Here is a 14,651-nt window from a genome sequence, read left to right as displayed (position 1 = left end):
GTAATCACTCTAATAAGATTAATGTTTATTAAGTAGAATAAAGATTCAAGAAATTTATTTGCCATTTGTGCACATACACATAGGAACTCTTGTGTGATTTTTCAGAGTCATATAAAAAAAGACAAGACAAACACATATTTCTATTTTTATTTTTATTTATTTTTTTTTTTTTTAAAGACACCTACATGTTCTCAAGGTATCTACTGGGGCCACTTTTCCAGTGTGGGGGCCCCCAGTGACCACTGGTACTACTTTGCCTTCATATATATATATATATATATATATATATATATATATATATATATATATATATATATATATATATATATATATATATATATATATATATATATCCTCACAGATCTTCCTAAAAAGTCCATCAGACAACTGCAGTCGCTGCTCAAGTCTTCACTAAGACCAAGAAAGTAGATCATATAACTCCAGTCTTCAGATCTTTACACTGGCTTCCTGTCTGTCAAAGAATTGACTTCAAAATCCTGCTGTTAGTTTACAAAGCACCTAATGGTTTAGGACCAAAATACATTCAGGATCTTCTGGTTTGTCATGAACCAACCAGGGCCCTCAGGTCATCAGGGTCTACTTTCTGTTCCCAGAGTCAAAACTAAACGTGGAGAGGCAGCGTTCAGCTTTTCCACTCTTCACATGTGGAACAAGCTCCCAGAAAACTGCAGGTCTGCTGAAACTCTCAGCAGTTTTAAATCAGGGTTAATAACTTTTCTATTTGCTGCCCATTATCAAAACAACTGTTAATTCCTCATTCTGGAACTTTATTTCTTGCTTTTTATTTATTTTATTAAAGCTTTTTTCTTTCTGTTTTTATTTAATTTCTTTTAAAGTTTGTTTTAATGCACTTGTTTTTGCTTCCTATACCTGACTGTAAAGCTTTTTTATAGTTTTATGCAAAGCACTTTGAATAGTCTTGTACATGAAATGTACTATACTTGCTATATATAATAATCTTGCCTTGCCTAGCCTAGGTACACTTGTACACAGGAATTGAAAAAAACTCAGCTGGTAGATTGTTTCGAACATCTTGGAGAACTAAGTACATATCTTCTGTCGATGTTGGCTTTCTCAAATCCTTCTGCTTTTTCATGTAATCCTAGACACTCAGTGATGATGAGATCAGGGCTCTGAGGGGCTCATGTCCTCATTCCAGGACTTCTTATTCTTCTTTACGCTGAAAATGGCTCTAAAGGACCTTGGCTATATGTTTGGGCTCATTGTCCGGCTGCAGAAATAAATTTGGGACCAATCATACGCCTCCCTGATGGTGTTATATGATAGATAATTATTTGCCTGTATTTCTTAGAACTGAGGACACCATTAATTCTGACCAAATCTCCAACTCCATTTGCAGAAATTTAGCCCCAAACCTGCAAAGAACTTCCACCATGTTTCACTGTTGCCTGCAAACACTCATTATTGTACAGCTCTCCAACCTTTTGCAAACAAACTGCCTTCTGCTACAATCATATATGTCAAATTTTGACTCACCAGTCCAGAGCAACTGCTGACATTTTTCCACACCCTGATTCCTGTGTTTTTGTACATATTTGAGTTGTATGGCCTTGTTTCCACATCAGATCATGTTTCCATAAAGACCACTTTTGACCAGACCTCTCCAGACAGTAGATGGGTATACCTGGGTCCCACTGGTTTCTGCCAGTTCCGAGCTGATGGCTTTGCTGGATATCTTCTGGTTTTGAAGTGAAATAAGCTTGATGTATTGATGTATCATCTGTTGCACCAAGTTTTCTTAGCTCACTACTGACTACAATCCTACAAAATTCCCGACTTTTTGCAAGTGTTCCTATAAGAATTGATGCTGGTTAGAAGGTAAAGGGAAGTAACACTTTAGATTTTTATTGTTTGCTCTCTTTGCTTTTTGTAAATTGATAACAATAAACAATCATTATTTATATATATATTTAAAGCATTCTTAGTTTAACTGTGTTAAAGTAAACTTGCTGTGTTAAAGTGGTTGGACAACAAGCCAGGGGTCATGACATCCTCTGCCTATCGCATTGAGCCACACAGAAGATGGTCTAAGAAAGACATAAGGTTTGTCCAGGTGTCAACACCACTCACACTTGGAAATGGACAGTGCATGCAGTTTTCCACTTTTTTGATCTGGCAATCACCAATCCATGGCTTTAGTATAATACTGACTGCCAGCTTCTGGGAAAGAAACCACGGAAGTTTCTTGAATTCAAATTGCTTCTTGGTGAGCAGCTGATTACTTGGGCTCAAGCAGGAATCGCGAGTGACAGCAAAGATGACAACACACCTCTACATCAAAAGTGGAAACCTCAGCCAAATGCAGCTCTCAGACACTGTGGGGCCATCCACCTCCCAGAGATGGTGGGTGAAACACATGCACCAAGGTGTCACAGATCAGGTTGCAACAGCAAAACATACATGATGTGCACTAAGTGCAAGGTTTACCTTTGCATTTCAAAGAAGGGGAGTTGCTTTATGAAATATCATACCCCATGAATACCACATGCAGAAATACATCAAGATTTTGGCATAAATGAACAACATACTGCAGTGTAGTGCCGTTGACGGTGGTTGATTGTTCACAACCGCAGTTGATTATTGACAGGAAGAAGTTTAAGATGACGAGGTGTCCCTCTAGTATGGTAGGGGAAACGTTGCACTGATGTTAAGAGTTTGACTCAGTGCTAAAGTTGACTTTATGGTGTTTTCAAGTATAAACACACTACAGAACAGTGATGTGGAGGTTTTACTCATTCTTATGTTGACGTCTTGGTATTTTCCTTGGAATTTACTGACTGTTATCAAAGTTCAGTTTTACATGCATGACATTCCGATGTCCACTGTAGTGGACCCATGATATCTTGAAAAGAAAAATTTAAGTCTTTTCATTTTTTTTGTGCTATGGCAGGAAAAAAGCTGTAGGAAAAAAAGCATGTTCTCTTGGTGATAATATCATCCGCTCCTCTGTGTCTGAGATTGTATGTGCATCATTTGTGTTTCAGCAGGGAAATAAATCACAGTTTAAGACTTGTTATTTGGTAAGTAATCTTCATGAACTGATTTATACACAGGAATATCCATACTGAGAATACAAATGACTTACAAACAGAAAATCTCAATGCAAATGAGGAAAGTAAAAGTGTCTGTAAAACTGAAATAGAAATAAGTTTGGCACCATTTATATGTTTAAGATTGTCACACCGCATTATGCCACATCAGTCAGGCATAAAATATAAAATCTGTTAATGTCTCAGGTCTGAGGGAAAAAAAAAACTCCTAGTCATATTTTACCAGTGTTTGACCAACCCCTGTATTTGCATATTATTTAAACCAAAACCCACAACTCAAAATCCCAAAATATTTTATACATGCAACCAAAAACTAACATTTTAACTAATTAATTCAATAAAAAATAAACAAATTGTAAAACTTTACCAGTCAAAAAATAAAGAACATGGCAAAATTTAATGTCATTTGTGCTTAATTTCAAAGCCATTCTTAACAAAAAACTACATCAGAACTTCTGTCATGATGCAAATCTGGATAAGAATGGAAATAGAATCCACTTTAGCACAAACACAACAGCAATCCTCTGAATATCACAGTAAATTAATCTTTTTACGTTATTAAAGGCTCAGTTGGTACAATGGATGCATTCCTGTTGGCTATTTAACTCAGCTTGGAGTGATAGGAAATTGTTTGTTCCAGCACTGATTTATAACATATAGACACACATAGCAAAAAAAATCATCCTCAACTGTATAATGTATGGACTGAATTACTTTTTTTTAAGAACTTATAAAAATAGAGATATTTTTACTTTTACCAAATCTTTTTTTTCCTTTAATAAATGCAGCCAAGTTGGGAAACAACAGTACACAGAGCCCTGTAACTAATACACAGGTGCTTTAAAGGTAATACTTTGCAATTCAGCCTCATAGAAAAAACTGCTCAAAAGTGTCTTTTAAAAAAATTAATTAAAAAAAAAAAGAATTAAAAAAAAGCAAAACTTCCTGAAGATTTAAACAGAAGAAAGCCAAAAAAAAAAAAGCTAAAGTTAGAACCTTTATAAACTTAACAAAACAATTTTTGTCCATTAAGAGAGACTTCAAAATTATGTTGATTTCATATGTCCAAACTTTAAAGGAGACATATTCAGATAAATCGGAGTGTCTGAAGACACAACGAAACACTGGCACTTTGTTTGAAACCCCAGGTCCTAAATGATCACTTCCAGGATACATTCATGTTCAGGTTTTCACTTCCATCTGAGAGTAGAAACATCAAACCTCATCTACATCCTCACCCAGCATCAACTTTAAGTCATGCTACATTCACTTTACTTCAGAATTAGGACGTTAACGCCCTTTTGCTTTATACTTTTGCTGTGCAACAAACATTAACAACAAAATTTTAATTAGCAGTTATATAGTTAAACAATATAACCAAAGGAAAACTGATGATGCCACACCAGTACGTGATTATCTATCTAGATTAGGAAATACAACTTACTAGCGTTCTTTAAATGTTTTACCCAGATGGAAGTTAAAAATTCTCACTTCCCATTCGTCATGGCACACAACAACATTCAGCCATTTCAATAATGGTTAAAGTTGACTAACACAGAGCAAATGTTCTTAATTTTAGCTCCTAAAACCTCTAAACACAGTTGTATGGACACTTGTGAGGCCCAGGGTTTATGGAGTTGGAGTGTGACATAAAACAGTGGCACTGCTTTTAAACAACTTGAACCAATTTAAAGCACAATTCACAATCCTTTCTTTAAGGGGGATCAATACCAACTGTCTTTGGCTGGACTGCAGATGAAATAAATCAAAGTACTTGGGAATTAAACTCCCAGTCACATTTTTTCCCTTCAGTTTAACAGAGATGGAAATTCTAAATGAAATACGTTCAGTGCTATTGTCATGATATCATGACATAAACAAGTCATACATGTTTTATATGACACTACCTACATTTGCTCAGCTTAACTCAAACAGGCACACAGGACAAGCTCCGATGTTTAAAAGTAAAACAAGTTTAGATTAACACAGCTAAATTCCCAATAAAGTTACTCTCATTCACAACCTCACTTTCAGTTTATTTTGTCAGACAGCTAAATGCATGAGAAATTTGAACAGAAATGCACCCCATTAAGACTTCTGCACTGCTGTAATAAATCCTGATTTTATCTCAATTCAACTGTGCATGTAAACATGCTTACACAGATTTCTTAAGAATGCATAATATGTCTCCTTTAAAGAAAAAGAAAAAAAAAGTGTGATTATTCTGAATTAAGAGTGTACTTTTATCTAAAGGGGGCACCAGCTCTTAAATAAACATCCGAGCGGGCATCGTGATGGTCGTGATACAAAGGTTGTCCAGGTGGGATCACAGCATTTGCTTGCATCATATTGTAGCCACTACTAGCACTGCTGGCTGGATAAGCAAACTGCTGCAAAGGATTTGACCAAGGCCCAACATTATAGTTGGTAGAAGACATCAGCCTATGGTCTGCCTGGCTTGCTTGATAGGTTGGAGATTGTGTCATGTAATTCTGTGGAGCTGCCTGGAAATGGTTAACACTGAACAGTGTGCATGTCTGCATTTGGCTCAGATCAGCATTATGAAACTGTACTGTAGGCTCGGATGAAATGCCACCATTGTGGAGAAGGGTACTGCCAGATTGAGCTTGCATGTTTATCCTGCCAGTATCTAAATAATGAGGTACTTCATCATACATGCCATGATACCCCCACATACTGCCTGGCTGAACATTTGCATTAGCCCATGCCATTTGTTGACTTAGATATTGTTGTTGGTAATAATTTTGGAGAGCATTGGAGCTAATGTCCTTGTAGTTTCTCTCCCATTTTGAAGCTTCCTGTCGTGTTCCACCATCACTGTCTGAAGCTGAAAAGTAGCACTGTTCAGTATCACCCCCCTGCTGCTGTCTAGAGTAACAGCTGTATGATGATCCATCAGTGTGAGGCGCAGCAGGAAACAGTTCCTCGCTCTGTGTTGGTGCATCATTACTTGACATTTCATGATAATCATGCTGTCTGTTGTACCTCCACTCTTCATAGACTGTGTTGTTTTCTGTCCCAGTTATGTCTTGAAATTGGTTGAAGCACATATTGTGCTTCCCATGACCATCTCCATCTTGAAATGCAGTGTCTGGGTTATGTTCTGGTATGTATTGATCAGCATCTGGATGACTTTGAAAAAGATCTTGTTGGAGTGGAGAAGTTTGGAAATCTGAGGTCTCTTCCACAAGAGTATCTGCAAAAGGTGAACTGTCACATTCTAACCTGCAGTCCAAAGTCTCAGAATCCAATGGGGAAACTGGATCATAGTCAGACAGACATGTTACAGAAGACTCCAGGAGGTTGTCTGCAGTGAAAGACGTTCTCCCCTGCAGCAGCATCTCTCCTTTGGGGAGAGGCAGGCTTACGTTGAACACAGTATTAGTCTTTTTCTTCATCTTTTTCTTCCGTTTCACACTTGTAGGTTGTTTTGACAACAGGCGTCGAACTGAAGTCTTGTTCACACAAGCCCCTTTGCCAGAAAACATGAATAGGACAGGTTAAAAAGCAGCAAGAAATTACAAAAAGTATTAATAAGAGAAAGGAAACTAAACAAAGACACACACCTTTGACAGCATTTCTCTTATTTTCTGTGTTAGAGTGAGTCCAGCCACTTGACAGCATCTTTAAACCTGGAAAATAAAAATAACACAGGGGGGATACAGAGGAAAAACTGCACATAAAGAGTACTTCAGATAAATATAGCCGAAGTCTGAATAAAAGCATCACTGAAAACACTGAAGAGGCTTTACACCAGAGTCAAAGAGAACATGAAGCATTGAAATTCATAGGTGAACATAATATGAAGTTGAGTTAAAAACTTTACACAAAACAGAAATGCTGTTAAAATTATTATTATTAAAATAACAGAAATACGCTGCAATCAGGTATTTAATCTGTCCGAGCGGTTAAGGTAAAAGCATCACAACATAAAACTGAATTAACAGTTTTTAAAATATGTGATTTAAAGAGTAACAACACTTCCAACAGCTGTATTTGCTACAGGAATAAAGAAACATTAATTACATGGTTAGAGATCTACAACTGGTATCCAAAGCCATCTGTCATGAGGCAGTTCTGTCAGTCTCATGTTGTTAGCTGTGAATCCCAAGTCCAGCACAGTCTTACTTTTATATAAACCTTTGAGTACAAAACTATGTTGGTTGGAACTTCCTTATCCTTTGTCTTTAAGAATCTGGCAACTGAACTTAATCTGTAAATCCAAAACATCATTTTGTCTTTTTGCTGTAGGGAAACCACAGAACATGTCCTTTTCCTTAATGTTTACACCAGTGGACGCCGCTGTTACAAAATGATGCTTAAATGGAAGAATCTTCAAAGTCTTACAGTATAAATGTCAGCAGAAAACAACACAGTCCTACTCAGCCTGTAATTAAAATCACGTTTTGCATTGTAAGCAGTGTTTGTGAGAGAATCAGCACTATTACAGAGGAAGCATCACCTCTTTCAGACTGTTTCAAACTTGAAACCTCACAAAGTACCATTTTTATCCAAAGGATAAAATTCTATCCCAGAACATGGACTCACACATTGGTAATATGAGAAGACAAACTTATACTTACAGGTGTATACCTCAAGAGCAGAGTTGGAGCAAAAGAGGTGGAAGATTTATGGCCAATCAAATACTTGATCAGTACTTACACCAGTGGTAACTTTTGCCAGTGAGTTGCCTACATTGGGATTCTGGTACTTCTACTACCTACAGTATGACATGAAATGTTGGAAACAACCATAATCACAAAAACAGTTACGACAAATAAATTAATCATTTGTTTGAGGAAAATGATCCAATACTGTATTTTTGTCAGTTCAACCTCTTTGTAGAGCAATAACTTCAAATACATGTTTCCAATAACTATTGATCAGTCTTTGAGGAACTGTCAGTTTCCTAATATTCTGATTTTGGTGGGTTTCTTCACATTCACTGTTTGCTTTAGGACAATATTTCTAATAAAGTAAGAACAACCGACTTGGCCAGTTCAATACCTTTATGCCTTTATTACCTGTAGTGGTGGAATGTACATTACATACAGTCATTTACCAGACGCTTTAATCCAAAGCGACTTACAGTGGTTAGGCACTAGCGTTTAGGGTCTTGCATAAGGACCCAACTGGAAGGTCTTAACGTTGAGGGAATCGACCTCTGGTCTCATGGAAGACGGTTGCTCTACACCACATATGTCAAACTGGTCCAGCAAAGGGCCGTGTGGCTGCAGGTTTTTGTTCCAACCAAGCAGCAGCACACCAGATTTGACTGATTCAATCAACTGATCTCAGTCTTCAGACAGCTGATTGGTCAAACTGTGTGCTCTTGGCTGGCTGGAACAAAAACCTGCAGCCACACGGCCCTTTGCTGGACCAGTTTGACATGCCTGCTCTACACACTGAGCTATCCAGCCGCATGTATAATGTAACGATGTACAAGTACTTTGTTCCTGTATGCTTTTTACGTGTCTGTACTTTACGTGTCTAGACTTTCTACTCCACTACATTTCTACAGTGTTGTGTTATACGTTACTGTCACATTGCAAGTTTCACTTAACCAATCAAAGCAGGCAGATAACGTTAGACCCTCCTTCAGCTGCAGTGGCAATATCACTAGCTGTTGATGAAACACCCAAATTTTATTCTGGAGTCAATCTTCTTTTGTCCCTTGTTAGTTTCTTTATCATTTTTTAAAAATCAGCCTAGAGGTTCACAATTGTTTGTAAATCACAAATACGCAGTTTCATTTTCATTTCATTTTTTTAAAATCACATTCTTTTTCAACACTTTAGAGCTTTGTGGAAATGCTTGAGGACAGATGTATGCAGAAATATAGCAAAATGCTGTATAAAAGGCTGACAAAGACTTTAGCATTACTGTAAAAATGACAGAATAATCCATGTTCAAAATAAAACAGGATACCTTCAACTCTCCTCGGCCCTCATCTTGCTCCACTTCCTTAGCCAATGACTGGAGAAGCTGACAGTTATCTTCAATATCTTCACTGATTTCCTCCACCTCATCAGAATGAGTTTCCATCTGGACAATAGCAGTTAAATTAAACTCCAACTACATCAACACTAAAGCATGTGATCTAAAGACACTGTACACATATTCATAAATGATGTCCATTTGGATCCATGACCAACTTACCAAGTAGTTGATGAGATGGGAAGAGCTGAATAGGTGATCAATAATGTCCTTTTTGTTGCATCTGATGCGGCAGCAGTGGCATAAGAAACAGTAAGAGCAGCCACCCTCGCTTCTAAACTCAACTACACGGACAAGACCTGTTGCAAACAATGTAGATAAACTTTTAAGAAAAGAAAACCCTTGGCTGATTTTTGCCAAATCTGAGATAAAAAGACTGACACCACTCAAATCTACACAGTAAAAATGCTAATGGAATTACTAGTTATATTAAAATCTTGCTGTTTGCTTTCTCTTACTCCAGTATCTGTTGCTGGCATTCTTTATCTGTGCTCACCAATCAGAGGCTTGTCTCCTGAGTAGTCATCAGGGAAGGTGTTGCTGTATTCTGACAACACTGGGGGCTCCGGTGAGGTCTGCATTATCTCCAGCTGTGGTGTTGATTTGTTGCTTAAACAAACCTTTGACTTAACTGAAGAAAAAGCATCTGCAGTAACCTGAGGCAGAAATTTGCTGGTGTGTGTTGACATCTCAAATGATTCTGTGCCAGCCTTGTGGGATTTGTTGGGATATCTTGGTTGGTTTTGTGTTAACAAAACAATCCTCTCAGAGGTGACGGGATAGTGCAAAGACGTAGTTTCTGGGAAGCTCCCCGATTCAGCCTGTTCATCTCTCAATTCTTTTATCAGAGTTACTGCTGTAATGTGAAAACAGAAGAAGGTCCAAATGGAGTGGGGGGGGGCACAAGGAATGGCAGTAAATTAGAAGACCAGTGGTGAGCAAAGAAAGGTGGACCTGGGAGAAATTAAGACAACCGCTCTAAACATGGACATATTCACTAACCGTGATTTTCACTCTGAGTTGCCATCCTCTTGTATACAGCATCTTCAACTTCAAACAACTATATAAAAAGGTACATGAAGGTGTGAGCACACTCATCTGTGTTTGGTTATAAATTAAGGCATAAACAGTCTAAACAACTTACCTGAACATTTCCTGGTCCTTCATTCCCCTCCAGCATCTTGGCCAACTCCATTAGTGGCCAGGCCAGTTCAGACAGGTCAGAGTTCGTCTCCCATTTAGACACTAAGTGGGGGTGACAGGCTTTCTGACAAGTAAAACATGACCTGTTAAACAACTGAAGGCAGCACATACATTTCTTATTGCCTACTCCTCAGCACTACTTACGATGTAGTTGAATCTATGGAGACTTCCTAGTATGTGGTTCCGCATGTCAGCTTTACCAAGTCGGCACACACACACCTCACACAAGAACAGTGCTTCTTTGTTCAGTGTACTCACATTCACACATTCAATAATGCTTTTCAGACCTAAACGTGTATAAAATGACAAACTGTTTGAATAAAAGCAGAGCACAGACCACATAAAGTCAACACAGGGAAATGCTGCTACAGACCAATAATTGGTTGTAATCTGTTCTTCTTGTTCAGATACAGCTGCAGAGAATCAAACAGCTGGCTTTTGCTTGAACCCTCTAAAAACAGAGAATGTATCAACCAAATATATTCACAGAAAAACAAGGTTATGCAGGGCAGACTGTATGTAGCTGCTGGAAAATGTGTCTTCTGTGTCCCACCTGGCTCCATCCTGCAGTTGAAGAAACACCACCTGTATGCAGAAATTGCAATTAAAGTAATAATAACGTTTTACATTTTTGTTGTAAATATCTAATGTTGAGCATCATGGTCAGTCTCGAGCAACAAGAATCCCAAACATTGTTTTACAAAAAGGTAGATTCTGATCCCGTCTTAGTCTTTTTGAAGCTATTGTCCCTTGTAAAGTTTCCAAATGAGATAATACTCCAACTCTTGTCAGTGTTAATCTTTGTTCCTCTTCTGTAAGTAAACGTTCAGATATTTAAACCAAGTTAAAATTGGCTCACGCACAAAACAGGTTAAAAATAAGATCAAACTCTGTGTGCTTTGTTTCTCGAGATTTGTTTTTAAAACTGGATTAACCATTAGTCCTCCCAAATCTTAACATTTCATTGAAGTAAGCTTGCACCTTCAGTCACACAACAAAAACATCTGCCATGTATGTAGACTTCTTTCCAGCAAATCAAAAGGAATGGTATGCACGGTGAAGATTAAGCTGTGTGAAACTTGCAGAACCTGATTAATGATCTAAATGTTCCAGTTTGTCATTTACTCTGAAGCCATGCTGGTTTTGCTGTGTTTAAGAAGGTACAAGCTGCAAGCAAAGAAATATGGGAGGACATGGTGTTAATGCAGTTTCCTGAATTTTTTTAAAGATCAAATAAAAGCATATTCAACATGCTACTGAGGTCCCTGACAGTGTAAAATAAATAGTGTAAAAATGGATAAAATGTGTTGTTTTTTATCCTATAACTGTGGGAGAATGCAATCATCAGATCCATCAAGCAACTCAAAACAAGAGTGGATACCAACAGGAGAATATTGCAGAGGATTTTAGCACATTTTGGGGTTAATATTCACCCATTTAGCTGTGTTGCTCATTCCACAGCAGCATAATCCTTACAAGTTTTTCCTCATTGTAAAGTTGGATTTCTAATGCCGCATAATACAACGCCAATTGAGAAATAATCGACCATTAACAGATTTCCTAAACTTGTGCAAATTTTAGATGACTAAATTACCATTTCTACAAGATGTACCACTAGATGGCGCTTCAATTTCAAAGTTTAAGACACATTAACTATTTAAACAACGTGATCATTACACTTCTTATTGGTAAGTTTCTGACAAACTAGTTACCTTAAGCAATTTTTTAAATAGAAAACATTTCGCTTCTGCCTTTTCGGTGTTACAAAACTAGACAAGACAGTTTCCTGTAAATAGGTGTGGGTAAAATGTGGGCACACAATTTTACTATTCATCACAGTAACTGCATTTCTGATTGAGGAAATAAACACAGATCATGGACTATATTTCTTTTTCCAAAAAGTTATCTTCCCATTAGCATTAAAAAGTGTTCTGGCCTATTATTATGTATTTTTTAGCCATGGAGCCCAGATCCGTTACTCTTAAGATAGCGTTAGCTTTTTTTATTTTTACTGTTAGCATTACACTCAAGTCTAATCGGTTGGTAATATATAAAAACACATTATATAGCGGTGTATAAAAGCTAGTTTAGATTTTACCAGTCACATTTCAGTGGGGCAGCCACCAAACTCATCAAATCAAATTTTAATCTCCGTTAACAGCTTTTAACCGTCGGTTACAGTTACTCAGATACTTATCAATACTGGAAATGAGACTAAACTTAAATTACAACCTGCTATCTTCTTCGGTCATCTTTAAATGTTTTCTTACCACGCCCAGCTTTTTTCTACTCAACTCACAATGAACGCAACAAAAAACATCAAGCCACTACAAACGGTTCTTTCACATTAATAAACACTTACTTCCGATTTTGACTGATTCTGTTTAAAACTTGCCTCCTTGCTATTTCCTCGAAGTATCCAGAAGTCCGTGAAGTAACTTTAACAATGACGCACCAGCGTGCATGAATTTTAGTAGCAACATACTTCAGTCCGCGTGCGACAGCCAGCGTCTACGAGGTCTGGTATTCCGTAGACCAATCAAATCTACAGGTACGTGCGCGTGATCATAATAAACGGAACAGAGCCAGAGCGAGCTTCAGCTGCACATGGACTCCGCCCCCTATACAGGAAGCAAAGAATTAAATAAAACATCAGAGATAATAAACCCAGACAAGGACAGAAGAAACAAAAAGGAATGTTATTGAAATAAATAATAGACAGCAAAAATAACAATTTTAACCTAAATTATTCCACACTTTTTTTTCCATCCGCTCTTTGGCTTTCATAGTCCATATTAATGACTGTCTGTTTCCAGGCGCTTTATTGTAGGTGTTTAAATGGTGAGGCCTCACGCAGAAATGCGAAATTTTCTCATGAATTTGGGGGTTTTGGCACATGGTAATGAAATATATTTCTTGAGGCAGGCGATGTGGAAAAGATGGTTGGGAGATTAAAAGAGCCACCAACTTAATGAATAATAAAAAAAAAGTTAATTACAAAAAGTCTGGCATCTAAAACAGATCTTCAGAATCGGTTCCTTAAGGCCAGTTGTGGAAAATCCACTGACCGTCTGTATCAACTCTACTTATATAGACACACAGGCAAAGATATTCATGAGTTCACACATCTAAACTAGTCATGAGACTTGCATACAAGGGACATGTGACACCACATGTCACATCACCATATTCATGTAATACTAACATAAGTTTGATAGTACATCAATTGCAAATGCAATTTGGTTATAATACCTATGTGATAACCTCTGGAATGCAACGTTTCTGTCGTTAAGGCAGTTTCTTGTCTCAGATTTATTGCTGGCAGGAGAGTGACAAAGGATTTCCTCTTGGACTGCTAGCATGAATGCTTTGATCTTATGTTAATAATGACCCTTATCAGATAACAGATTACAGAGAGGTTCATCTGGATCACAAAGAGTCAGAAAATGTCTTAACAGGATAAGCAAATAACTATGAGATTAATTTTACAACAAAGCTCCAAACTACTAATTTGGACTCTCCTGAAATAATATTTAGGTTTTTTTTTTTCTATGTGGAGTATTTTGGACCATAAAGATTTGGTGAGAACTGCTCTCCAGATCAGATGTAAACATTGAACCAAAAGGTGCTGTTAGGTTTCTTGTTCTAAACAAAAAATGCAACATCCCCCATCCCAGCATGGAGATGTGCCAGATATCTGTTTGTAGCTATGACCTCTACAAACCCACAGAAAGAAAGAAAGTGAAGTATCTTATTCTCAACATTTCATAATTAGAGTTACTTAAAATACATAGATTAGGACTATACTTCATTTCAGCTGTAAGCAGACGGCTCTTTGCTTTAGGATCCAAGCATGGACAGGCTTATTGGCTTCTAGGAGTATCTAAACATAGCATTGTGTAAGACACACTTACAGTAGATTGTTTCCTTATAAGGGTCTGTCTTAAAGGACTGTACTCTGCACTTAGAAACGTTCCCAGCACAGGATATAAACATGAAATTTGGAGAAGAACACACGAACATCCTATATGTAAACTTGTGTCTGATCTATGATTGGCCGATGCAGGACTGAGGAATGTTCTTTGTTTGAAAACTATAAAAGAGAGACTTACACGTCTAGTCAGGGGTTTTTCTACGATTGGCTTCAGAGACCTCACAGAGATGCATATCTGTTTATGATGTCACTTTTTGTAATAAACCATCATTTTTACATAAAGCTGATGTCCGGAGCTCTTCTTTTACCTGAAAGTATTTTTGTCACAGCATAAGCCTAAAGTAATTTACTACAAAATAGTATGATCCAGAGAAGAAGATCTTCATATGATGAAGTCATCATAT

General features: G+C 37.4%; 1 protein-coding gene across 6 annotated transcripts; it reads right to left on the bottom strand.

Moving 5' to 3' along the window:
• Positions 1–3,058: 3,058 nt before the first annotated feature.
• On the bottom strand, positions 3,059–12,849 carry LOC121656537. Of its 6 annotated transcripts, none has more exons than XM_042011577.1 (12): positions 12,676–12,849; positions 10,867–10,898; positions 10,687–10,764; positions 10,458–10,600; positions 10,255–10,377; positions 10,113–10,170; positions 9,607–9,966; positions 9,273–9,409; positions 9,042–9,158; positions 7,776–7,833; positions 6,680–6,745; positions 3,059–6,585 (listed from the first exon to the last, which is right to left on the bottom strand). In XM_042011577.1, the coding sequence occupies exons 2-12, from the start codon at positions 10,874–10,876 to the stop codon at positions 5,336–5,338; spliced, it is 2,400 nt and encodes a 799-aa protein (XP_041867511.1). In that variant the 5' UTR covers positions 10,877–10,898; positions 12,676–12,849; the 3' UTR covers positions 3,059–5,335. The 6 variants fall into 6 exon arrangements, with proteins under 6 accessions (XP_041867511.1, XP_041867513.1, XP_041867512.1 ...); XM_042011579.1 differs by having other exon boundaries at positions 12,709–12,849; XM_042011578.1 differs by having other exon boundaries at positions 10,867–12,849.
• Between the last annotated feature and the right edge of the window lie 1,802 nt (positions 12,850–14,651).

The sequence above is a fragment of the Melanotaenia boesemani genome, chromosome 17 (assembly GCF_017639745.1).
Source record: "Melanotaenia boesemani isolate fMelBoe1 chromosome 17, fMelBoe1.pri, whole genome shotgun sequence".
NCBI lineage: Eukaryota > Metazoa > Chordata > Actinopteri > Atheriniformes > Melanotaeniidae > Melanotaenia > Melanotaenia boesemani.
Note: the sequence above shows the minus strand (reverse complement) of the source record. Positions and strands in the feature narration are given on the sequence as shown.